Source organism: Corapipo altera, unplaced genomic scaffold, assembly GCF_003945725.1.
Source record: "Corapipo altera isolate COAL_440 unplaced genomic scaffold, ASM394572v1 268, whole genome shotgun sequence".
Classification (NCBI taxonomy): domain Eukaryota; kingdom Metazoa; phylum Chordata; class Aves; order Passeriformes; family Pipridae; genus Corapipo; species Corapipo altera.
The window spans coordinates 5586390-5611221 of NW_020884901.1; the positions used below are offsets into that span (position 1 = coordinate 5586390).

Consider the following 24832-nt stretch of genomic DNA (forward strand, 5'->3'; position numbering starts at 1 on the left):
GGCTCGGGGGATGCGGCGGCGGAGCGCGAGGGGAAGGGGGCGGCGCGGCGCGGCGCGAGCGTCCATTGGCGCTCGCTGACAGTTCCCTCTCTTAAAGCGGCCGCGCCGCCGCGCGGCTGACCGAGGTGGGGGACGGGCCCCACAGTATAACGGCCCCTTTGAAGAGGCGCGGGACCGACGCTATAAAAGGCGGCGGCGCGGCGGGCGCGGTGACAGCGGGGGTGCGGCGCGGCCGGGGCGGCTCCGCGGCCGATATGGAGTTCAACGTGAAGAAACTGGCGTCGGACGCCGGGGTTTTCTTCTCCCGCGCCATGCAGGTGAGGGCGGCCGGGGCGTCATGGCAACGGCGGGGCGGGGGGAGCAGGAGGACCCGCGGGTGCAGGCCCAGGCAGGGCCGGGCAGGTTTGGCCGGGCCTGGGGGGCGGGAGGGGGAGATCGGGGCTGGGTGGGCCCGTCTGGCTGAGCCGCAGCCCCCGGAGCGTCACTCGCAGAGGCACCACCCCGGGAGGGTCCCAAGGGAACAGCCCCGGGGATGATGCTCAGCGGGGACGGGAGTGCGGGCGGACGCTGTACCTGAGGGTGGTTGTTCTTAGAGAAGCCGATCTCGCACACAGCTGCTGTTGTCCGTGCCCACACCCATCGGGAAAAGGTGGCAGAGCTCTGGAACAGGATGTCCAGGGAGGGCGTGGAGCCTCCCTCTCTGGACACGTCCCAAATCCACCTGGTTCCTGTGTCACCTGCTCCAGGTGACGCTGCCTTGGGGTTGGACTGGGGGATCTCCAGAGTTCTCTTCCAACCCAAACCATCTGTGGTTCTGTGCAATGCTCCCTGTCGCTGTGGGGGTGTGGTGGGGGTGCCCTTGGAGCTGTTCTGTTCTTCAGCCTCTCGGGAGGAGCAGGAGACCCCAGGCCCTGGCAAACTGTGCTGTTCAAGGGATGTGATGGAGCTGCTGAGATGGAGCAGGTCGGGTCTCTGTGGGCTGCTGTGGCAGCAGGATCATCCCAGGGAAGGGCTGGAGCTGTGTCAGGGGAGGTTTAGGCTGGATATCAGGAAAAGAGTGGTCGGGCACTGAACAGGCTCCCCAGGGCAGTGGTCACGGCCCCAAGGCTGCCAGAACTCAAGGAGGGTTTGGACGCTGCTCTCAGGGACAGGGTGGGATTGTTGGGGTGCCCCGTGCAGGGCCGGGAGTTGGACTGGATGGTTCTTGTGGATCCCTTCCAATTCGTGATATTCTGTGATTCACAAACTTGAGATCAGGAGCTGCTTGTGGACAAAGTGACCCCCCTGGAGCTGTGAAGAGATTTGGGTACCCCTGAGCAGCAGGTGGTGAGATGGGGCTGCTGAGTGTACCCACCTCTTGGGTGTAATAATGGAAAACTGCTCTTTAGTTGGGCAGAAGAGAGAGAGGCAGGTTGGGATCCTGCCTGGAAAGTGAAGTCCAGCTGGTGGCTCTGGGACTGGGCTTCTTGTTCCACCTCTTGTGTGGGGGCTGGTAAACAAACAGAGCAGAGCTGCCTCGTTCCAGACCTTCTGTGCACTGGAGTAATTCCGGCTCTATTGGGAACTGGTCTCCTGTAAGCAGATATCACCTCCTGTCACCGTGCCAGCAAGTCATATGCCATGAAAAAGGGAGATATTAACTACAGGTGCAAAACAAGGAGCAGATGGGAGGCTTAAAGATGCCGTTCTCATGCAAATGACCTTGGTAGCAGAAGAAAGGCTGTGAAGAAATCTCCTGTTTAGAAGCCTTATTGTAAGTCTCTGATAAGTGTTTTTTAGCTCCAAGGCGTAGGAAGGAGACAGGCCTGAGAACAGTGTCTCCACACAGCGATTCCAGAGCAAGGAGGCGTTTATAAATCGTGGCTTCTGCCTCTACACCTACTCCACTGGCTCGTACATGAATATTCATGTGCCTAATTACAGTAGTAATTTCTTGAAACCAAAGGAGCGCTGCTGCTTGTGGACAGCGTGCAGGTGTTGGTGTAAGGAGGGGAGGCTGGAAGGAAAGGGATCACTGAGGCTGAAAAAACCCGCTTTGTGAAGTGTCATTGCTGGGGGAATTCAGCCTGTTCGTGTCCCCACAGAGTCCTGGGGTGGGTGAGCTCTGCCCTGTCTCCCCCTAGAGCCACAGCTGAGGTCTGTGGGCAGCAAGGTCTGGGTTTGTAGCACTCCTTAGCACTGCAGATCTTCTAGGAGAGGAGCAAGACCTATCTAGAAAGAGCTGTTTTATGTAGCGCTGGAGATTCTTTCTCCAGCTCCAGGCATTTAACAAAGTCATGTTTTACTGGAACTGCAGCGACTGGGAGATAAATGGACTGGCCATTATGTGCTGTACCACTCAGACAGCATTAGCTCCTGCTGTCTGCCTGAGCTGTCTGACCAGCACACAAGAGCTTCACTCCAACTGGAGTTAGGGCCCAGCGAGGGGGAAATCAGGCAGAGCATGGTCAGCACAACACCCCTGGGGTAGCTCAGGGCAGAAGTCCTGGCTTGAAACCTGTCAAATGCAATCCAGTGTAGGTGGCTGGGTGAAGGATTTTGGACTAGGCTTGACCTACCTCAACAAAAAAACCTCAAAACCCCACTGCTGCCTTTACATGGCTCTTCAGAGCTCAGGCATCAGTTAGCAGTACTCTTCAGAAAAGCAAAGCAGACTGTTAAAGCTGGGGTTGGAAGCTCTGCTACCCTGGGAGTTGGGAACAAGGTTCTAGGCTTGGGCAGCTGCAAGGATATAGAGCTTTTGTAGGATTCAGCATCTCACCTGAGGATGTACTGTGCTGACACTTGAACTACCAGTTGCAGCCATCAGATCCTCAGAGGGGATGCAGCACCTGCAGGCAGACTTCAGACAAGTCACTCTTCATCTTCACTGAAGAAAGGCCTTTATCTTTGATCAGCTGCACCTTCCAGTTATCAGGGAGTGGGTCTGATCCCAAATCTCAGCAGAGGAAGCTCTGTGGCAACACATTGGATGTCTCTGTTCTAGACAGGCTGTAAGCCAGGCTCTCTCAAGGAGGTCTGGAAATAATTGTAGGTGTCTGTCTTTTGTCAGTTCTGCTGTAAATGGCTCTGGGTGAAAGTGTGAGTACAGCTCGTGGGTGCTTATCCCACTGCTAATGTCATTACTGTAGCAACTAGAGGTTGACTTTACCCTGAAGCCTCTGCAGATTGACAGACTCCCCCATCTCCCTGAACTCTGGTGGTAAAATAGACAATTTCATTAATAGATAAAATAGACCCTCTTCTTACTGATGTTACACCTTATAAGTTCAAGATCTTGGTAGAGGACACAGCCAGGACAGCTGACCCAAACTGACCAAAGGGGTATTCCAGACCATATGGCATCTGCTCAGCAGTAAAACCTAAGAGAAATTAGAAAGGGAACATTCATTATGTGCAACATTTCTCTTCTGGGAAGTGGCCAGACATCACCTGCTGATGGGAAGTAGAGAATTAAATCTTTTGGTTTCCTTTGCTTCCACACACAACTTTTGCTTCGTTAATCTGCCTTTATCTTGACCTATGAAGTTTGCCATCTTATTTTCAACCCCCCTGTTCTGCTGAGGAAGGAATTGATAGAGCAGCTTGGTGGTCACCTGATGTCCAGACAAGGTCAACCCACCACCGCAGTGTTTTGTTGGTTTTTTTCCTCTCCTAAATGCTTTGCTCATGAGTTAACCAAACTGTCCTGGTAATGGCTTCCTTCTGCCCTCTAGCACAGTTTCCCTTGGCTCCCAGCCTGGCTTTCCTGACTCCTGGTGGCCAAATACTCTGTATCTAGCCCAGGGTTGTTGAAATTCAGGTAGTTTTTAGATGCTAAGTGAGTGGCTGTGGCTTCTTTCCTACTGCAGCCCTGTACCAAGTGGGAGGTAGATTTGCCTCAGTTGATTCTCTTGTGCCTCTGATTACTGGAAGAGCAAATGTTACTGTGTTACTGTAGCCTGGGCATTTTGAGCTATTTGGAGGCTTCAGAAAACCCAACAGCCAAAATCTGCTGGCAGGTACAAGAGACTATTCTTGGTGCAAGACTCCTGGCCCTGGTTTGATCTTCCTAATTTAAGGTGGAAAGTTATAAGGAATGTCCAGTTGGGAAAAATGGGTACCCTGCAAGTGGTAAAAAGGCCACCAGATCCTCTGCAAGGGGGCTGTAGCCGCCGTGTCAGAGCTCACAGTGCACAGGCCTGGGCCAGATGGAGGAGGAGGGATGGAAGAGGCACATATCAGCTGGTGCAGCATTGCCCAGAACAGCTGTGGTGGTGGCATAATGCAGTGGGAGCACTGGGATTTCATTCCCCTCACTTTTAAGCGGAGAAAGGTGCTAATGCTTTCAGCAAAGGAAACCACACGTGCTATTTTAAAGCCTAATCCTGGTGGCCTTAGGTCAGAGGGCTGTAGGCCCAGCCTGTTTGATACTGTGCCTGTAGTGCAGAGGGACCCCTCCAGCTCAGCACCTGTGACTGACCCTCCTGACATCCCAGACATGTGTCTACCAGCTCTCTTGGGGGAAGGGGATTTTCCCCAGGCTGTGAATGCCCAAGGCAGCTGCCCTAACTGCAGTCCAGCATTGCCTTGCTCTTTTGGGCCTGTAGCCCAAGTGCTGCTCTCCTGCTGGGTCACCCTGTTTGCCCACATGGGCCCTGATAATGCATCTCGTGTTCCTGCTGGCCAGCCAACCTTCCAGAGGAAACCCAACCTTTGGCTGAATTATTGATGTCCTGGAATGCAGCTCGACTCTCTCCTCTTCCTGGAGAGTGAGAGTGGCACTGACAAAAGGCTGCCCTGCATTATTAATCCCCCCTCAGCTCCCAGTGCTCTGCTGGGTCAGTGCAGGGACGTTTCCTGAGCCTCTCAGCTCTGTGATCTGGCACATGATCCCAGGATGCAGATCCTGGGCAGGAGCTGTTGACCCAATCATCGTGTTGAAGACAAATGGGAGTAGTTCTGCCACAGCAGGGTGGAGGAGCTGAAGGTTCTCCTCAGCACTGCAATTGCCTGTGCTCTGCTGGCCCTGCCTATCTCCCAGTGGATCTGCACCAAGTAAATCAACGTGATAAAACCAAATAACACTCCCATTTGTGGCAGTCTGCTGCAAAACACAGCAATGCCTCTAGTGCAGGAGCAGCAAGATATAATATTCTCTAAATCTGACTTTTATGGTCAGGAGCCACGAGTGTATGATCAGCTCATCTGTTCTGCACCTCTTAGCCTCGAATCTTGGACACAAATCTTGTGTCTGTGCAATGAAATTTCTATGTTATGAAAACAAATTCTTAGGAATAGAAATCCCTGCTGTTTTACCCTGCTTTTCACTGGGCAGCCAGGTAAGAGGGGACAAGCAGCTGAGACCTGTTGTCACCTAAAAGCTCAGATTTCCACTTGCCCCAGACAAGAACCAACTCCTAGGATAGGTCAGTGGCACTTAACTGCAATCTCCTGTGCTGGCTGTGTTTCTAGGAGAAGTTTCATCTGCTCTCCAGCAAGTGCTCCTGCAGGAGGTGGTCCTGGTCTCCCCTGCACCTGGTGGCACATTCCCACTGGTGCTGTGAAGTCGGGTGGGTTCTCTGATCGATCTAAAAAGTCACATTAGAGGTCAAGTTGAGCTGGATCAGTGACTCCCCATGCGCAGGGGAGGAGGGGGATGTGTGCTGGAGGGAGAGCAGACACTGCAGCAACCTGCAGTGAGGTACCAACTGCCCAGGGCTGTGCCTGGGCTGGCCCTCAGCACATCGGGCAGGGGTCAGGGAGACACTGAGGGAATTAAGTGTAAGTGGAGTCACAGCCTCCCATGCCCTTGTACCGGCTTCCTGATGTTCATGCCCTGCTTCCCAACGCTGAAAGAAGGCCTGAATAAGAGCTTGTTTTCTGACCTGACCCTTTGGAGCCAGAGGCTGTGACTGAGATTCCTGCCCATCCTCCTGTTCTGGCAGAGCCCCCAGGCTTGCAGTGGTGCTGCCCTCAGCCTTCTTGCAAGGCAAACAGCTTCAGAGCCTGACCTGAGATAAGAATTGAGTTATGAGTCCTGGCTGAGTGCTGTGCTGTGACCCCTGTGCTGGGTGAAGGGGTGGGTTACACAAAACATCCTCAGAGGACAGTGATGCCAAAGATGCTGTTTGTGAATAAAGCAAAGGAGCCCAGAGCTGGTTCAGGACACTGGCAGTGGCACTGTGGAGGTGCTGGAGGGCTTCAGCAGTGATCTGACACTGCAGCAATGCTGTAAGAAGCTGACTAATTTCAGCTGATAAGAAACTGTGTTTAGGCTTGACAGCTCCAGGGCAGATGCTGGTGCAGGATGAACCTAAACTGCAGGAACAAGAGATGGACTTGAAAGTGAGATGAGGTGTCTGGGAAAGGGGGGCGAGAGAGACTGTTTTGCATCAAAGAGTCTTGGCTTGTTTAAGAAAGCTCTCAAACAGATGACTCAAGAATTGGTGCCAAATACCTGGGAAGTCCCAGTTTGCTGCATGGCAGTGACTCAGCCCAGCCTGGCAGAGTCTGAAAACAGCCCTGGGCTCCCAGCGGGGACAGGGGGAGGCAGCGACAGCTGCTCACGCATCGTGTATGTCCCCCAAACACAACGACAGACACGGGTACAAAACAATACAAACACCCTCTCACCTTGAATATGCTTTTACCTGTGCCCAGGGGTCATGGCAAGACCCAGTTAAAATGACATGCCAGTAACCAGGGGCTACTGGTGCAGAGAGAGCAATGAAGCCATCCCTGGTCATGCCGGGAATGCAGGGGGGAGTGTGACTGTCCTTGCAGCTCCAGATCTGTCACCACCCACATCTGGCAAAGCACTTCACTGGCTGGAGCTTGAATTGTGCCCAAACAGGTCACTGTGTAAACATACCTGCAGGGCTTGTGTATCTCAGACATCTGGTGACAGGCAGGGCTGGTAACAGGACTCCCCAAGGCTGTTTGCCCCTGCTCCAGCCTGCTCCTGATCTCACTTGGTTCCCAGCTTTGTGCTGGATGGGAAAGGAACAAAGCTGGCCAGAAAGCCTTTCAGCAGAGGCAGCAGACACCAGACCCATGAAAAGGATGTCTTGGCCCATCCATTCTGAGCTCTGGGAGAGGGGAGCAGAGAAGAGGTACAAGTGGCACATAGGACAGTTGTATTTTCATCTAAGAGTTGAGCTGGGCTTTAATCTCTTGGCATCTGACTGTACCAGTATTGCACATCACCACATCCTAGTAACTCAGCAGTGGCTCCAGAGACCAGCAACAAGGGCAAAGGACAACTGGAGCCTCTGTAGGGTCCCAAGTGGCACAGCTGACTGAAGGGTCTTTTAGTATGATCCAATGTGATGCTGGTTCCATCAAAAGCAGAAAATTGTGCTTAAAAATACACTGAAGCTGGACAGGTTCACTGAGAGGAGCAAGTGGGAAATGGGAATGGGATGAGAGGCAATGGGCCTTTGTCTCAGGAATCCCCCAAGGAAGCAATTGTGGGTGTCCAGGCCATCTGACACTGCACCTCCAGACTGACAAACCTTGTCAGATGCCACTGCACAGGATGAAAACACTGGAGACTTGCACAACCTGCTTCCCCCTGCTGCTAATTTTAATCTGAAATGGAATTGCAGAGGGAGGGAATGTCCATTGCCAGTGTGAATCTGAGTGCTGGGAGAAGTTAAACACATATTTCAATACCTTGCTTCAGAGTGTGTCATAGAGGAAGAGTAACTTGCTGTTTTTTCCTAAATCCTGAGTTTGAGCCTCCTCACTTGTGAGGTGGTAGTGGCATTCCTGACCCCCTTGGGTTCACAGGACAGAGGTGGTTGGTGGGAGGTGAAGGGAGATCACACCTTCCCTCATGTGAAGGATGTCTGTTGCTCTCCTGCATGAAGTAGTGGAAGCCATGTGCATATTTAAATAGATCCCTCACAACTACAGTATTTTTGTACCAGACTCATTAAAAGTTACTTATTCTGGAACACCTCTCAAACCTGGACTCTATTTTTAGCTCAATGCTTGTTCTAATTTTGGGCAAAAATTTGCCCTCTTCACCTGGAAGGTGCCTGGGAGCAAAGAATGACACCATGAAGGCTTTTTAGCTCTATTCTAAGATAAATACACAAGACAGAAGCAGCTTTGCTGTCCCTTACTAGCTCTGTAGCACACTGTAAATCTGCTTTAGAAGGACAGACCTAATGATTACCTTCTTCCTGCAGTTTACTGAAGAAAAGCTGGGCCAGGCTGAGAAGACTGAACTTGATGCCCACTTTGAAAACCTCCTGGCCAGGGCAGACTGCACAAAGAACTGGACAGAGAAGATCCTGCGTCAGACTGAGGTCCTGCTACAGCCAAACCCCAGTAAGTCCAGCTTCTCCCAAGGCTTGAAGGACAAATATCACTTGCAGCTCAGTGCTAAAAGACCTGCCCTCTGGCAGAGAGCCCTGTTGCGTTGGGTTTGTGGGGGTTGGAAGAAGACATGTGTCTTTACAGGGCCTGTCTTTCCTTCTCTGTGTCCCTGAGAGGTGACTGGCTGTGACCACAGCCTGGCAGTGCTCCTGAGGAACAGGGAAGGGTCACCAGTGCATCCCTGAGGACTGCATGGGCTGGGATACCCTGAATGCCACTCCAGGGATCACTCTTTCAGCCCCCATGGTGTCTTGTTCCAGGTGCCAGAGTAGAAGAATTCCTGTATGAGAAGCTCGACCGGAAGGTGCCTTCCCGGGTCACCAACGGGGAGCTGCTGGCACAGTACATGACAGAAGCAGCCAATGACTTTGGGCCAGGGACACCTTATGGTAAGTCAGCCTGGCTAATTAAGAAGCCCTAGGAATTCATCTCTTCCCAGGAGAGTATCCCTAACAGTGCTTTGGGTTAAGACATATGCAGCACACCATGTAGGCAATCAAGTCTTACTTGCTCCCTAACTTCCAAGCTCCCTGCTCCAGGGAAAAAGGGGCAGGAGTCTCCCCATTCCCAAGGCAGTCCTCGACTGTGGCAGAGCTAGAGAAGAAATAAAGGCACACAGATCCACAGGAGCTCATGGAACTGCTTACAGGACATAGAGATTGTTCTGTGCTGTTTCTGTGGCTTTCCAAACCAGCCTGAACAAGGAATTGCTGTCAATAGCTTTAGATTTATTCAGTTTGAGCACAGTTTTAGTCCAAGCTGGTGTCTGTGTGCACAGAGTTTCCCTAGACTCTGAGCAGGAGAGCCATCCTCTCACTGCATCCTGCAAGTGGAGGGTAGAAATCTTTCTCCAGCAGAAAAGAGAACAGGAAAACAGACTTGGAAGTTTGATGCTTAGCTACAAGCCTCAACAGGCCCCTTCCTGACCACACAGAACATATTTCTGTTCTTAAATCCTAATAGTTGTCTCTTCCTGGGGGAATTTTGGGCTTCTTTAAGCAGCAGACCTGCACAGAAACCCAGCCTTCCCTTCCAGCTGTCCTTGCCTCTGCCACGAGCTTCGTTCCTGCTCTCCAGATCAATAGTTGTTCAATATTGAATCCTGTTACAGGCAGAGCAGCTGTAACTGCATCCATAGCCCACACTGCCTAATCAACTCATGTTTTCTGCTCTGGTGCTTTTTAATTTGCTGCTCTGTTCCTGTGCCTCTGTTTTATGAGGCAAAGAAGGATCATTCTGTGCAAGTAGATAGAGCAGTAAAAGGACATAAGTGCCTCAGTAGATGGATAAGATCAAAGCTGCCCTGGGAGCAGTGAGAAGAGGCCTCAGGCCAAGAGCAGACCATGGTCAGGGCTGCAGCTGGTGTGGGATGGGCGCAGTCACCTCGCCCAGGCAGAGACACAGGAGCCTCGTGGCTCTGAGGGAGTTGGCTGAAGCCAACACAATGTTCATGGGCTTCTCCTGGAGCTGAAGGTTCCTGTTATTACAGGAAAGACCTTGATAAAAGTTGGAGAGACCCAGAGGCGCTTGGGTGCAGCGGAACGGGAATTCATCCACTCTGCCTCCATCAACTTCCTGACCCCACTGCGCAACTTCCTGGAAGGGGACTGGAGAACCATCTCTGTGAGTGTGGAAGCAGGGAAGGGGGAGGTTCTCACATTACTGGAGTTGAGGAGGGCAGGAAGAGAGGGAAACAGTGCTGGAAGAACCCATTTTCTTTCCCTGTGAGAACAGATGACTCCACACCTCCCCCCTTAAAGAATGCAAGGATGGGAGAATACCAATCCTAGATCTGCTCAGGGTTCCCTCTCCAGCAGAGAAGGATTGCCAACTGATGTGTATGAGGAAAGTAACTCATTTCCCAGCTCCTGCAGCTGATGGGCACCACCCCCCCAGAGGCTGCCCTGTTTCCAGAAGGTTATCCCGTATCCCTGGCAGCCAGGCCCAAAACTCTTCCTCAAGGAGATAAACGTAGCAACTGCTTCTTTCTCCCTGGCATTTTTTGACAGAAAAATAGATTCCATTCCTAGATGATACCATGTCCCCTTCCCTCCCTAACCCTTCTCCTGGGCAATCTGCTCTTACCCAAGTTCTGTCCCTTCCAGAAAGAGCGGAGGATCCTGCAGAACCGCCGCCTGGACCTGGACGCCTGCAAGGCCAGGCTGAAGAAGGCCAAAGCTGCCGAGGCAAAAGCAGCGGTAACTCTTCCCCTCCTTCCCCTCTCTCTGTCCCTTCTGGCCCCAGGGCTTGGCTCACATGGTCAAAAATCAGGTTGCCCTACTATGTCCTGCCTCTGGCAGGCAGGGGTGGGGGAATTGGGGCCACGAGCTCAACTAGCAAATGTGTGCAGTCAGAATGGGCAGCAACCCTTGTCAGTCAGTCTCTGGGATGCACTGGGATAGCAGCCTAGGAGCCCTGCTATGAGCCTCTGTTCTAGCCATCTGCTCAGCTGGGCCTCTGGCCTTGCAGCTCCCTGGATAACTAGTTCCCACATGTTTTCCCTTTCCTCCAGCTCTAACTACCTCCCTGCCAGATGGGGAAGCTGTGCGAAGCTCAGGAGCCTCCACCAGCGGGTCTGACAGTGCTCAGGCCTACACAGGAAAGCTGTGAACAAAAGCTGCCCTTTTAAAAAGCCTCCTCTAATCAATCAGGTCCCCCAGATCCTCTGAAGGTAAATTCAGAGATCCCAATTCCCCTTCTGGAGGGTCTCAAGGAACTGGTGGCCACTGTTTTATCTTTAAACTCAAATCAGAGCAGAAATTCAGATACCTCCCTTTCCACTCTCATTACCTTGCTTCCTACCTTGCCTTGGGAAGCAATCCCAAGGCCTCTCACCTGCACACACACCCTGGGTGAGGGACTTCCCTGTAACTGGAAAAGAAAGACTTGCTTTTCCAGAATTGCTGGGGTGCCCCAGGCAGGTGCAGAGCCAGTCCAGGCTTTCCAGGGTGTTCTCCCCAAGCCAAGTTTGAGCCACTCTGTGCTTTGAAACACAGATCACACAACAGCAGAGCAAACTGAGCTGCTTCTGTGGGGACCCATCTTTCCCCCAGTTTAGCTTAAAGATGAGGTCTCGGGGTTCTGGGTGCCTCCCTGACTGCCAGAGGACAAGGTGGAAGCTCCCAGCCCTGGGGAGAACTGCTGCCCCTGCTCTAGGGACCTTAACTCATCACTAGACCACAGCATCCCCTGTAACATGCCTGGAGCCCTGTGTCACACCTCCCCATCCAAGCTGAAGTATCCCCAGTATTCCAGCTCACCCCTCTCTTGCTGCTCTTCCTCTCTGTGGTGCAAACTGGTGTTCCCACAGCTTCTGTCTCGTGATGACGCTCCCAGTGCTGCTGCCCAGACCTGGGAGCTGCTGTTGGAGCATCTGGGCTTGTGCATTTCCCACGACTTTGTGCTTTGTCCTTCCTGTTGATGCTGTTTTGTTTACTAACCTTTTTGTTTTGTTCCTTTGTAATTTGCTCAGTGTGAGGGAGATGTGAGTATTGACTGTGCTAACAGTGCTGTGGTTTTTTTTTTTCCTTCAACACCTCTCATTGTCTCTTTCGCATTTTTAAAAGAAAATTCATATCTCCTTTGTCCTATTGGGACTGGCCCTGCAGCATGTTCTGAGCGTGGTCAGGGCTGTGGCTGCCTGGGAAGGTGCTCCAGAAGGATCCCAGCTACCTGCAGCCCCTCTGGAGCATCCCTTGAGTCCATCAACGCTCCTGCAAGCAGTGCTCAACAGAGGCAGGGGCTCCCCTAAAGACCCCCTTGGGCTCCTCCAACTCCAGGCAGGAGGAGTTGGGATTGGGTGGCCAATCCCAGAAGGGCAGCCCAGAGACAATGACAGGCAGGATGATCTGGTTGTGGTGCTGTTCTATCCTCCAGGCTCTTACAAGGGTGGAAGGGGGAGGGAGGTGGGTCCCTTTTGACCACTGCTTGCAAATACAACTTCTCCGTGCACAGAAGTACAAGAGAAGCTTGCCTCCTTCATCCCATGTGCTATGACTAGTTTTGGGACTCCCTGGAGACCAGGGAATGGGAGGAGAGGTTTCTTCAGTTGCTCCTAATCTTTTAAAACCAAAAAGCATAAGCAGCTATATCTGTGACACATCCCTTCTCCCCACAGGGAGGAGTCCAGCCCAGTTGCTGTGCTGGCCTCAGATCTCACTGGTGCATTTTTCTCCCCATATTCAAGTTTGACTTGTAATAGGAATTGCTCCTCCTTATTCCTTCCTCCAGCCATCCCCAAAACTCCTAAATGGCATATAAAAAAAAAAAAAAAATCTCTTCTTGTTGGGCCTGCCTGACTGCTCTTGCACACACTGGTCACTCGTCCCTGCAGGCTGCTCAGGGCCCAGCAAACTGGGTCAGTGTGTATAAGTAGATCTGGGTGACTGCAGGGAGATTAACCTGGGAGAGGAAACGTGGGATCTGAGAGGATTAACAGCAAAGCTGGGATCCAGCAGGACTGTGCCAGCCATGCACAGCAGCCACTGTGCAGCAAGGGCTGACCAGGAGGATGCCCTGAGTATTCCCAACAAAAGGCAGCTTGGTGGATTCTCTCTTCAGGTGATGCTACAGCCAAAGGCCATCCTAGGAGGAGCCCTAGTCCTATCTTAGCTCAATAGACCATGTTATGTGGTAGTTAGTGAGCCCACACCTGTGTGGGGATGGGTGAATCCATTGCATTCTCAATGAGGAAAACCTCCAGAGGGCTTAAAGTCTTCCTGCCCCAGGGCAGAGGTTTAGCTATGGAGAAGATGGCTTGGAGGTTTTTGTGAACTCTGGGATGAAAACTCACTCACTGCCTTTGGCTAGAACTGGTTTGGCTGAGCCTGCAGGCTGCTGTGTGAGCTGTAAGTACAGGGACAGTTTCTAACAGTAGAAGTAGCTGCTGTTCAGGTACCAGGTGTGACTGTGTGAGCCAGTCCACCTCCTCCTGCTCAAGCCTGGCTTCCACACACCACTGCTCAGACGTCAGGAGAGCTCCCTCCTGCCGCCTCAAGAGCCTGAGCTCAGCTCCCAGCACAGACAGGACAAAAGCTTTTAGTCTCCTGTTCCATCCATCGCCCACTGACTCCTGTTGCCTCCTCTGGTGCCTTGTACATGACACTCTATTCCCCCCCAGGCTGTGCCTGACTTTCAGGAAACCAGACCTCGTAATTACGTGCTCTCCGCCAGTGCCTCAGCGGTAAGATTTGCCTCCTGCCTCCTCCTGGGTGTTGCCTCTCCAACCTCTTCCTGCCCCTCTCTCTACCTGACTTCAACTTAGACCTAGTGCTCTGCTGTTTTCAACATTTTAATGTGACATGGGCTGCCCCAGGTTCCTCTGACTCAACCTCAAGGATTCAGGTCACCCCTGTGGGGGTGCGAGATCAGGGTCTGGCCCTTGGTGCTGCCTCGTTTGCTTCCCAAACCAGCCTCTCTGCCAGTCCTCTTCCACATTTCTAGTGGGAATCTGCTGACTGGTTTTTATTGCTAGGGGAGCAATTGAAAAGAGGATGACTCCAAGGCTGGCCTTTCTGGGTGGTTCCAGCTGCACACTGGCAGTGTCACACGCCTGGTCTGTGCTGTGGCTTTGTAGCTGGCCAAGAGAAGCAAAGGTGGAGGAACCTCTGCCACCAGTGTCAGTAACACTTCAGGCTGACAGTGCAGGCTTGTCTATTCTGCAAATAGTGGTAATTTTTTTCCCCCCTTCCATCCTGGGGCCTGTCTGTTGGCAGCTGTTACACGGCCAGATGTGCCGGGGGCGGGTGAACAGCCCGTGGCATCTCTGCTCTGCTGCACTGAGTGGTTGTGGCCAAGCAATTGGCTGCCCCTGCTGTGTGTTCATGGCTCCCCACTGCACAATGTCACATTTCTCGTTAAAATGTTGAAAACTGCTCATCTTGCTTCCTAACTAGCATTCAGAACAACACTGATGCCTGGTAATAGAATAATCTGGGAGTGGGATCTGTAGATACAAAAAAAGGCAGCCCAGCCTTCTCGGAAACAAAAACCGTCGTGGAAACTAAGCTGGATTTGGTTAATGGAAAACCCATCCCATTTGGAGAAAAAGGTGTGTCTGAGCTGATAGCATCAGTGTTAGTTCCCAGGGGGATCTGTCCTGACCTTCTTGGAGAGTGATGCTGGGATCAGAAGTAGCTTTGCACAACACCCAGAAAACAATTTCCATCCCTAACAGGCTCAGTGGTGAGAGCCCTGAGGAAGAAGCTGATAATGGTGATGCTGTAGAAACTGCTCAGTTCTTTCCTTTCCTAGTGCAGCAGCTCACAGCCAGCCTGTGGCTCTGGCTTCTCCCTTGGGAAGGTCTGTTCCAAGGGCAGTGTGATAATGGACTGCAATTAAGCTCTAGAAGAATCAGAGGAGAGAGACTGGGCTTTCCCTGCCTCTGGATAGACCAGGGTATCCTGGCCATTCCCCAAGGCTAAAGCAGACCTGAAGACAAGCATTTGTACAAATGTGCACTGGCATCTTGTGCAGTGCCCAAATGCTCAGTTGGACATTCCAGCCCTCACCAAACTGCAACTGGATCTGCTTTTGCTGTATTGCAAAGCTGTTCTGGGGAGCAGGTGCCAAGTACAGTAGCACAGCAGGAAAAATAGATTTTGAGAGGTTTTTAGCTGGCAAGTGTCAGCCCTGGGATGTCTCTGCCTGGTTCAGTGCTCTCTCATCAGAAGCACTGGGCAGTTAGAGCAGGGCTCCAGGAAAGCAGCCAGTGCTGACCTTGAGCACTGGATTATGTTGGATGGTTGCACAGCAGGGCCTCCGACCAGGAGTGCCCGTGAGAAACGTGCTGGCCTGGCCAGTGACAGGCCTTGTGGCTTCCAAGACTATTCCAGAGGCTGCAGTTGGTGGGTGAAGGGCCCCCTGAAGCCCTGCACTGGCAGGGATGACCTGAATAACAGTTTGCATCTCTAATTAGCAAAACACTGGCTGAGCCCAGGCTGCTCCCCGTGCAGGCAGAGCTGCTTTGCAGCGAGCTCTCTAATCCCAGCATTCATCCCAAGGGGTCAGGCACTGCATCAAGGTAGGAACTCTTCATCCTGTTGCTCTGCTTCTCTTCCAGGCCAGAGTCCTTGTGTTATTCAGTCTTAGTGTGCTCTGCCAGTGCAGAGCAGTGGCTGCTGCTCCCCTGCCTCTGGAGCTCAGCTCCTTTCTGGAGGGAGGGATTGTTTGTGCCCCAGGGAACAGCTTGGTACTACAGGGGAGCAAACAGCTCAGCTCTCCCCTGGACCACACACCCTCAGCAGGGCTCTGATTTGGATTCTAAATTCCTGTTGTTGGTTTCTGGAGAGGTGGATAACACGGTGCTTTTATTTTTTTTTTTTCCTTCCATAACAGGAGGGCTCAGATGAAATTAAATCCAAGAGAAAAGCACCTCCCTTGTTTTGTATAAGTTGGAGGCTGAGGAGTCATTTCTCCTCTCTCCCACACTGACCTTTTGTTTTTGTGTAAGAAGGTGTAAGTGGGCTGTGTAAACCCAAATATCCCTTTCTCTCAGACCTGCTGTGCTCTGTATTCCTAGGAATGATTCCAAGAAAAACAGATTGAGTACCTTAGAGAGGGTTCCTCTGGCCTGAGCTGGGGGGGGAGGAAGACAACTGCAGATCATGGCCTGTTCTGCTCCCTGAGCTGTCCAAAATGTAGCCACACAGTGCCTTAGCCCAGGGATAGATCCTAGCAAAGCTGGGCTGCCCCAGAGCACTGTGGGGCCAGAGCTGGAGGTGGCACAGCAAGGGCAACAGAAGAGGAATCTGGCTACAAATTCAGTGGGTGCTGCACTGATTAAATGGGCCTGACATGGCTTAAATACTGTCCACAGCATCTGAACAGGAAGACTTGGGACCAGAGTGAAGGCTTTTCCTTGCTCCTGCAATAAACCTTGCTCCTAAGACATGGGGATGTGCTGGCAGAGGCCTTGTGCCAGAGCAGCAGTTCAGGACCTGCTTCTCAGCTTCCTACAGGGTATTCCCACTGCCTCCTTCCAGAGTAGAAGCACATGGCTGAAATCACCCAGGCCTTACTTGAACCAGTTCCTGATTTGCACTAACAAAACATTCCCCTAAAGGTCAAACACCCACCTGAGCACCCAGAGCACTGAGTAGGGACAGCCCACAACCCCCAGGGACCACCACAATAGCTGTGCTCAAATAAGAAGAGTTGCCAGCCAGGCCACATACCTTGGAGCAGAAGCTGAGCTGCAGTTTTGGGGCAGGAGCCAGAGCAGGCAGCAATCCCAGCAGCCTGACAGGACATCTTCCTGCTTCAGGCCTTCACCAGGGCAGGCAGGTCCTGCAGGTGCTCCTTATATTGGCTGCTGAAATTGTCTCAGCACCTGAGGACTGGTGAGCAAACCTCAGCGAGGCTCAGCTGGGACAGCCTGGGTGCAAACAGGGCCTGTTCTCCCTCTGACACCATGTCCAGCACAGGTGCCCCCACTGCAAATTCAACCCTGCTCTGGTGACCTTCCCTGGCCTGCAGAGGTGACACCAGGGGTGAAGCTGAGCTCCACAGAGGCCGTTCTCCTGGCCCCACTGCTGTGGGGTGTTGCTTGCTGGCTCCCAGTCAATCCAGGGTGAGTTCAGGTTGCCAGGACTGAGGCAATAGTTGTCTGCTGAGGAAAGGCCAAGCCAAGGACCTCTGGGAAGGATCAATGTGTTTTTCTCCCTCCTCTCTCCCTTTCCCATTGCTGTGTGTGACTTCTGTTGTCCATTGTTTCATGTCCTGGGGCCAGATCCCACAAGCAGCTGCCCTGAGTGTGCCCTGTGGGTGAGGGGAGTAGGAAGGAGTTGTGGGATGTTGTGCCTGGCTCAGAGGCAGCATTCAGCCCTTGTTTCCTCCTTGCTGTACTAAACAGACCTGTTGGCAGTGCAGACTGCCTCGATTATCCCATTTATCTGAGCTCTCTGGACCTGTGGGTGAGGAACACCAGGCTCTGTCTGGCCAGAGCTCATGGCAGCTCCCAGGCCCTATGCAAGGGCTCGAGCACCTCATGTGCCTCCCCACAATCCAAAAAGAAGGGGTGTCCTTCAACACCCCTCTGCAGCTTCAGTAAAGTGACCCTTGCTCTGCAGAGAACTCTGCTATAAATCCTTGTTTTCTGGAGCCCATGGAATGCAGTGACTGTACCAGCCCTGGCTCTGGTGGTGTGAATTTGCTCTCCCATTGTGAAACTGAGCTCGAGGGTGCAGGAATGAGGGGAAGGGGCATGGATGTGGCAGCTGCTGCTGGGTGAAGGGCTAGCTTGTCCCTGGAGTTGGCCTGCTGTGTCCACGGACCATCCTTGCCCGCTGGTGTTAATGCCAAGTGCCTCTCGACGTCTCCAACACTGACCTCCTTTCCTGTTGCTCTGTGGCCCCTGCAGCTTTGGAGTGACGAGGTGGAAAAAGTAAGTACCCAGCTGGAATTGTGCTCAAACCTTCTGGGTGTGCTGGGGGTGTTTGGGGGCCAGGGGTGCTGTGGAACCCTTCCTGCTCACGGGCAGGATCAGGGGATGTTGCTGTTGTCAACCCCAGTCCTGATCCTGCTGTTCAGTGTGGCTGGGTCCACTTGGGAAGAGCCTTACCCAGGGCCCCTTGGCTGTCCATGGTGTGAGAGACTTCCCAGGTTTGTGTGCAGCAAAAGGCAGCTCAGAGCCCTGCCCTGTGTGGCAGGAGCAGAGATGATGCACCAGGTGGGGCTCAGCTCTGCTCCTGTGGCCAAGGCCCTGCCTGCTCCCCCCTTTCTCCACGTGCCTCTGGGAGCCCCTGCTCTGATCAGCAGCTCCAAGCAGAGCTGAACCAAGGACAGAGTTTCCCTGTGCACAGCCCCAGCTGCTGGAGGGCACAGCTCTGTCAGGAGGGCAGGCTGGGAGGGTTGGAGCCTGTTTGGAGTTGGGTGAACTGCGCTTACCCTTCTGAGGGGGTCCATAGAGCCAAAGTTCCAAGTCTTGGGCTCTGCAAGGGGAGTGGGACTTGTCCATGAAGATGGATGGAGGGCTGCTGGTGGACTAAGACCAGGGTGAGCTCTGTGTGGAGCTCCAGCATGGAAAAGAGCTTCCAGAGACACTTCTGGGATCCTGTTGGCTTTCACTCCTCGAACAGCCCCAGCAGACATTGGCCTGAAGCCTGAAGTGGCAGTGGCAGAATGGCACATTCCTGCTTGCTGTGCATGAGAGCAGCTGTTCCTGCCTTGCTCCAAAGGCATTGGCAGACTGGACTGGCTGTTCCTGAACCAGCTCCTTCTGTTCTTTAAACCCTTCAGTCCCTCAAACAAACAAGCTGACTGCAGTCAGCTATAACCATGCAAGGATCTGCTCCTCTAGCCTCTCTATCCTGCTTGGATAGACCAAAGTATGTGAGCAAACATCAAAGTTCTCCCTGTCTTGGAGATGCACAAGACTGGAAGGACCTCCCAGGGCAGCATCCAGTGCTGGCTTTATAGGAAACTACATCCTGCAGCTGCTCAGAGCTGGCAGGGAGAGGCAAATCCCAGGCAGTGCCAATGGAGCTGGGTCTGCCTGGCACAAGTTCTGAATAGCTTGAATACTGAAGTCTCAGCCCACTGGGGGAAGAATTTCTTGGTGCTTTGGAGGCATTGCACTGGTGTATCCTGTTACATTCCCCCTTCTCCTTTAAATAATCCCTTCATACAGAGGGTGGAAGAAAATAGATCAGTTGTAGCTTAAAATAGACAAATCTGATTAAAAGACAGTCAAAGCATTTCTTTGTTGCAACCTGACTCTGCACTGGTACTGGTAGCACTGGTACCAGACAAGAGCTGTGCTGGCCCCAACAGCCCCTCCAGCTTGTCCTGCTGGGAATACTGGGTCTCCTCTGGGGTCACCAGCCATGTGGCCTCTGCTCTGAGACTGTCAGCCTGGCTGGGTCAGCCCTCTGGGCTCAATTCCAGACATGTCACTTCTGTGCCAGAATGATCAGGGCATTTCCAGAGCAGCAAAAGGAACCACTGCAGCAAAGCAGGCAGCTCTCCAAGGGCTGCACACTCCTGGAGGAGGGGAAAGGGTTCTCCTTCCAGTGAGCTGGACCTGAGTGGGGATCACTCCTCTGTGACCCATCACAGCACATCCCAAGAAGAAACTGGTGCCTGGTGTTAAGGAGTGAACTGTGCTAGACAGAACATGTGGGCCTGTTTGTCACCATCCAGCAGCAGGAGAGGGGGAGCTGTACTAGAGCACTTGGCTGCTCCAGCACTTCTGGAGCTCTTCCTGCCAGGATCCCCCCAGGTGTTCTGGTACTGCGGAACTGCCCCAGTGTAAATGCACTGTTTGCTGGTGGAGGAGAGATGTTCTGTCTGGCTGGTCAAAAGGGTCTCCAGTGTCAGTCTGTCTCTGAATTCCCAATTCCTGCTGTGGAGCTGCCTTCTGTTCACTGGTGTTCAGTTCTTTTAGCTCTAAAGCAGTAAGTAGCTCCAAAGGAGAGTCTTGAGTAGAAGTTGGATTTGGATGTTCATCTCCATTGCAGAGAGACTTAATTAGCAGCAGCAATCTGGTAAATGCTGCCTGGCCTCAGCCTTTGTTCCATGGTGATAAAAAGGAAACCACTGCACTTCCAGGGAGAAGCTTAGGGAGGCTGTCACATTCCTGTGCCTGCAGACACGGAAAGAGGGGGATAAAAACACTGGTGCTGGCATGGGACTGGCTTTCCACATACCTCAGGATTAACAAAGCCTCTCCATCTTCATGTTCTAGTCTTGTGGGAGCAGGAGCTTCCTAGCTGGATGCATCAGTCTTGAGCTGCCATTCCATGACCTGCAGCGATCCGGTGTAGGATCAAGCAGGAATCGAGTTGAAATACAGGCTGAGGCCTCTGGGATCCCAACCCAGGGTGTCTTGTGCCTGATGCTCAGTGGGTGCCAAAAGGGGGGGTGGTGGAGGGCTGGGGAGGGTTGCAGAGGCAGGACAGGGGTCTTGCCTTGTGCTGCCTGAGCCCCTCACCCTGTTTGCAGGCGGAGCACGAGCTGAGGCTCACCCAGACCGAGTTCGACCGCCAGGCAGAGGTGACCCGTCTGCTGCTGGAGGGGATCAGCAGCACACACGTGAGTCTTCCCGGGCACCTGGGGGGTCACAGGGAATACAGAGACTCTTGGCTCCTTCCCAGAAGAGTGCCAAGAGGATGGTGGAGCCCTGCACTGGGAATAGAGGTAGAAGATGTGGTAAATTTGGATGCTACAGCAACATCCTCCTAAGACCCGGAATGTTCAAATTAAAACCACACTGAAGTGTGAAGAAAACCTTGTTCTCTGACTGAAGCTGTGGGGTGGCCACACGGGCATGCACGAGTCTGCTTCTCTGGGGGGTAGTAGTGGCTGCAGCAGGAGAATTTCTGTGCCTGGCAACCAAACACAGTCAAGCTGATGGTCCTTTTCCCTCCAGGTGAATCACCTTCGCTGTCTCCACGAGTTTGTGGAGTCTCAGACCAACTATTATGCTCAGTGCTACCAATTCATGCTGGACCTGCAGAAGCAACTGGGCAGGTAAGACAAGACATTGCTTTTACTTCTCTGAGGGTTATTGATCTCATTACCCCAGCTCAGCCCTCCTTCCCCTCCCACATCATAACCTTGGGTAGAATTTTAAAGCCCCCTCCCAGCTCTGACAGAGTTTGCAGAGTGGTGACCAGTCCTGGTGGTGTGTTTGGAGCAGGCTTTGCCACGGGATTCATTTGGGGTTTATACATTCCTCTCAAAGCACGAAGGCCATGGGGGTTTGAACATTCTTCCTCTAAATTAGTTAAATCACATGGGAGTCAAATTCCTGTTGCCAGGCAATGAGCCTGAGCGTGCTCAGCTGCAGCAGTAACGGATTCCAAATTCCATGTTCCATATTCAGTGCCACTGGCTGCACATCCCTTGGGGTGGGCTGGGATGTTCTCTCTGGTACTGTCACACCAGCACAGGGGCCTGACCCAGGAGGGGCTGTTGCCTCTCTGTGATCACTCACTGCTCCTGTTCCGTTCTTTTCCATGCTGCAGCTCCAAAGGAGAAATGTAAGTACCACATTGGCCAGGATGAGCTCTGAAGGCTCTCTCTCCCCTCAGCCACTCTGGGGTCTCTGAGACATTGCCTCAAAGGCCAGTAAGGGCCAAAGCTGGGCATCCAGTTTAACAGCAGCAACATCCATCCCTTTCCTGAAGAAGGAGTAGGCAGAACAGGTAACAGAGACCAGGTGAGAGCAGGGCAAGGTCACAGTGCAATGGACTCAGTCAAACCCCTGCCCAGCCCAGTGCCACACTTCAGTCTGGTCCCCTGCAAGTTTGGTGCCAGTCCTGAAACAGGGCACTGGAGTCAAAATAAGCGGACAAATATCACCTGTTGCACAGTCTCAGCACCTGAGAGCTGAGTGTGTCCCCACCTGAAGGGCAGTGTGGATCTGTTACAGCTGTAGGCTGGGACTCTCAAGCATCTCTGCAGTGTAACTGCTGAAAGCAAGAGCTCTGTGTGGTTCCCCAGCCTGGAGCCTCACTGAACTCTGCTCTCTTCTCCCCGTGAAGATTTTCAGGCACGTTCGTAGGCAACGCAGACTCCACGTCTCCTGCAGCTGCTCCCTCTCCCCCAGCTGTCGCTGCTGCCACGCTCCCTGCTGTGCCTACCATTCCAGTTGTGCCCACAATTGGTGGGGTGCCCAACACGGTGGCAGAGGGTGTGCTGAACCCCAACGAAGTGAAGCCTCCTGCCAGTGGGACGCGGAAGGCCAGAGTCCTCTACGATTACGAAGCCGCCGACAGCACCGAGCTGGCCCTCCTTGCAGATGAGGTTGGTGGCTTTCCCATGTGTTGGATTTGGCTGTTACTGCCCACCAGTCTGTTGTGTGCTCTGCAGGCCTTTGGTTACTTCCCCTGCCCTAAAAACCTGCTTCATGGCTCTAATAGAATCTTTACCTGGACACAGGTACCCGCTGAGTTGCAGTGAGTTGTGTTCATGGCCATTTGATATTTAACATCACCCCAATAACTCCTTGATTCCTGTTGGAGTCCAACTGGACCCAAAATAAAATACCCCAATACTCAATATCTTCACTGTGACCCTCTAATACAGCTGCCTAATCCAGAGCCATGGGATAAGCTGCTGGCTGGAGGCTTGCTCTAATCATGCTGAGGAAAAAAGGAAATTCAGCAAGTTGCAAACTCTTCTGTTCTCTAGACTGAACTTCTGTATTCAGAAGAGATGACACAGCAACATGTAAAAATGCCTTAAGTCACTTTGGAGAATGAAAAGGCAACAGGGACAGCACTGGGCAGCTCTCCTTAGATTTTGTGTTAAAGCTGCAGATAGCTCCAAGGAAAGGGCACAGATGCCTGTTAAATGAATTTCAGGAATTACTATTCTTTCAGTCCCACTCTGACTGAACTTCTTGGCTCTGTCTGCAGAGTAAGGTCCTGTCTAATGCTGTCTTCTCTCCCCAGATGATCACTGTGTACAGCCTGCCAGGCATGGATCCAGACTGGCTCATAGGGGAAAGAGGGAACCAGAAAGGGAAAGTTCCTGTCACTTACTTGGAACTGTTGAGTTAAATGTTTCCAAGAATGTGCAAGCAGAATACACCCCTCATCTCCTGGCACTTCTAATGCGGATTTCTTCATCCGAGACCATTGCTCTCTTCAGGGTTGACACTCCATTGCTAATACGGGAATTGCGGGAAAGAAGTGGTAAAACCGTTATGGTGAGGTTTTGGGAAAGGGCTGATGGCACCCGAGACTGAATTTGTTACCTACCAGTGCAGCCTGCTTTGAGGTCAGTCTTGATGGCACAAGATTCCTCGACTGTTTTCCCTTCCCTGCCCTAGTCTTGTCCCTCACAGTGGCTTTCCCAGGGCGAGCTGTGTCCCTCAGCAGCTGCTCACAGAGTCCCAGTTACACTTCCCTGTGTCTGCTGTGGGTTAGTGCCTGTCTGCCCCTCCCCTCCTCTCTCTTCTCCAATAGTAGACCTGCCCAAGCCCAACCATTGAGCACTCCAGTAGGGAAGTGTCCCACACACCCCCTCTGACATGTCCCAGCACATCAGGCAAGGAAGCTGCAGTTAAGCTTTAGGAGCCTGTTAAACCCATCCACCTGTGGGAGACCAGCAAGGCAGGGCTGGCCTAGAGCCACACTCTGTCCTGGGGCCTGGTGGCTCCTCCCTACACGTGTCCTCTGAAGCTGGAAGATTTCTTTGTGGAGACCAACCTGGTACCATAGGGCCCAACCCCAAACCTCAGTGCAAGGGACCATCATCTCGCTTGCGTTTCCTCCGAGAAGTTGCTCTTGGACTGCAAAGTTTACAAGCCTTTCTACAGCTTTGCTGCCCCTGTTACTGTCCAGGCTTTTCTTTCAGTGCGTCTGTCCAGGCATGTTTTAGCCTGACTTTATTTTCACCCTGAATCACTGATTTAATGAATGTTTCCCCTCCCATATCAGCAGTGAACAGACTTGGTGCACCTAGTGCAGAAAGGGACAGTCCCACCTGCTGTCACCTCTAGCAAGGAGCTGCTCTTGGCCACACACACACACCCCACAGCCCAGGCTGTCCTGGAGGGACATGCTGGTTTAGCTCAGGTGTGTGTGTGCCTGCTCATCCTGCAATTAACTTTTAGCTAGAGCTCACCTAAAGGACTTCCACTGCTGTGTCACTGGTTTTCCACTCAAGCTGGATGGAAAAGAAACTCACCTGCACCGAGCTCTCTGTTCACCACCTTCCCCTGGGTATGTCAGAACTAACTTTGCTTGTTTATTGATCTTTTGCACTTTCCCCAATGGTATCGTGACCACTCTAATGTAACAGGGCACTGAGCACCTGTGTTTGTGGGGCTCATGGGTTTCAGCACTTATTTGCCAATAAACAAACTGCCTGACCTCCTGCCTCAGCATCCTCTGTGGGCTCAGGGCTGTCCCTGCTCTCCAGCAAAAAGGGGGACAGGCAGGGAGGCAAAGGGAGCAGCTCAAGGGAGAGCAGTGCCCTCCTGCTATCCCAGCCTTGGAATTGGGGGTAAAAGCAAAACAAAGCTGCCAATTCTTCCCATCCCACCCAAAACTCCCAACATGCCATAGGGCTGGAAATGTCTTGCTGTTCCTCTCCCAGATGACACATCTCAGTTGTACTACAGCTTCAGGGGCTCTGAGAAACAACAGCTCCTCCTTCACCTGAAGCAAAAATAGAGCACAGGATGACTTCAGCTGCTGAGAGACCAAAGTGCTATTCTAGATCTAACAGACTTTTGTTGTTGTTATGGAAACTAGATCTGCTGCTGATCTAAAATCCTAAAGCCTTGTCCCTCACACCCAGCTTGGAAAGAACTCCTGGGAGAGGAGGCTGTTGAAAGGCTCTGTAGTGCAGCAACAGTGCTTGCCTGTTCTACTTAAATGAAAGGGAACAGGGAAATCAAATGTGTTCCTGTTTTAGTTGGTTTTCCAATTGCCAGGATTACCACTCCCATAATCTATTAGAGATCTAATCCCTATCTATTTCCCCCCCACTTTCCAGCATGTGTGCCTTTCCC

General features: G+C 52.5%; 1 protein-coding gene across 7 annotated transcripts; it reads left to right on the forward strand.

Moving 5' to 3' along the window:
- Window positions 1-189: 189 nt before the first annotated feature.
- SH3GLB2 (SH3 domain containing GRB2 like, endophilin B2) lies at window positions 190-24192 on the forward strand. Of its 7 annotated transcripts, XM_027649883.1 has the most exons (13): window positions 190-317; window positions 8178-8319; window positions 8628-8756; window positions 9857-9990; window positions 10473-10565; window positions 11840-11851; window positions 13487-13549; window positions 17726-17749; window positions 20308-20397; window positions 20735-20835; window positions 21333-21347; window positions 21852-22113; window positions 22764-24192. In XM_027649883.1, the coding sequence occupies exons 1-13, from the start codon at window positions 255-257 to the stop codon at window positions 22869-22871; spliced, it is 1236 nt and encodes a 411-aa protein (XP_027505684.1). In that variant the 5' UTR covers window positions 190-254; the 3' UTR covers window positions 22872-24192. The 7 variants fall into 7 exon arrangements, with proteins under 7 accessions (XP_027505684.1, XP_027505686.1, XP_027505689.1 ...); XM_027649885.1 differs by lacking the exon at window positions 21333-21347; XM_027649888.1 differs by lacking the exon at window positions 13487-13549.
- The last annotated feature ends 640 nt before the right edge of the window (window positions 24193-24832 follow it).

What these genes read in the sequence shown, in the direction of transcription:
- SH3GLB2 (XM_027649883.1), top strand. Translation starts at nt 255, where the DNA reads ATGGAGTTCAACGTGAAGAAACTGGCGTCGGACGCCGGGGTTTTCTTC. An exon ending in TGGGCCAGGGACACCTTATG is followed by an intron (nt 8,757 to 9,856) that starts GTAAGTCAGCCT and finishes CTGTTATTACAG; the next exon opens with GAAAGACCTTGATAAAAGTT. An exon ending in GGGACTGGAGAACCATCTCT is followed by an intron (nt 9,991 to 10,472) that starts GTGAGTGTGGAA and finishes TGTCCCTTCCAG; the next exon opens with AAAGAGCGGAGGATCCTGCA.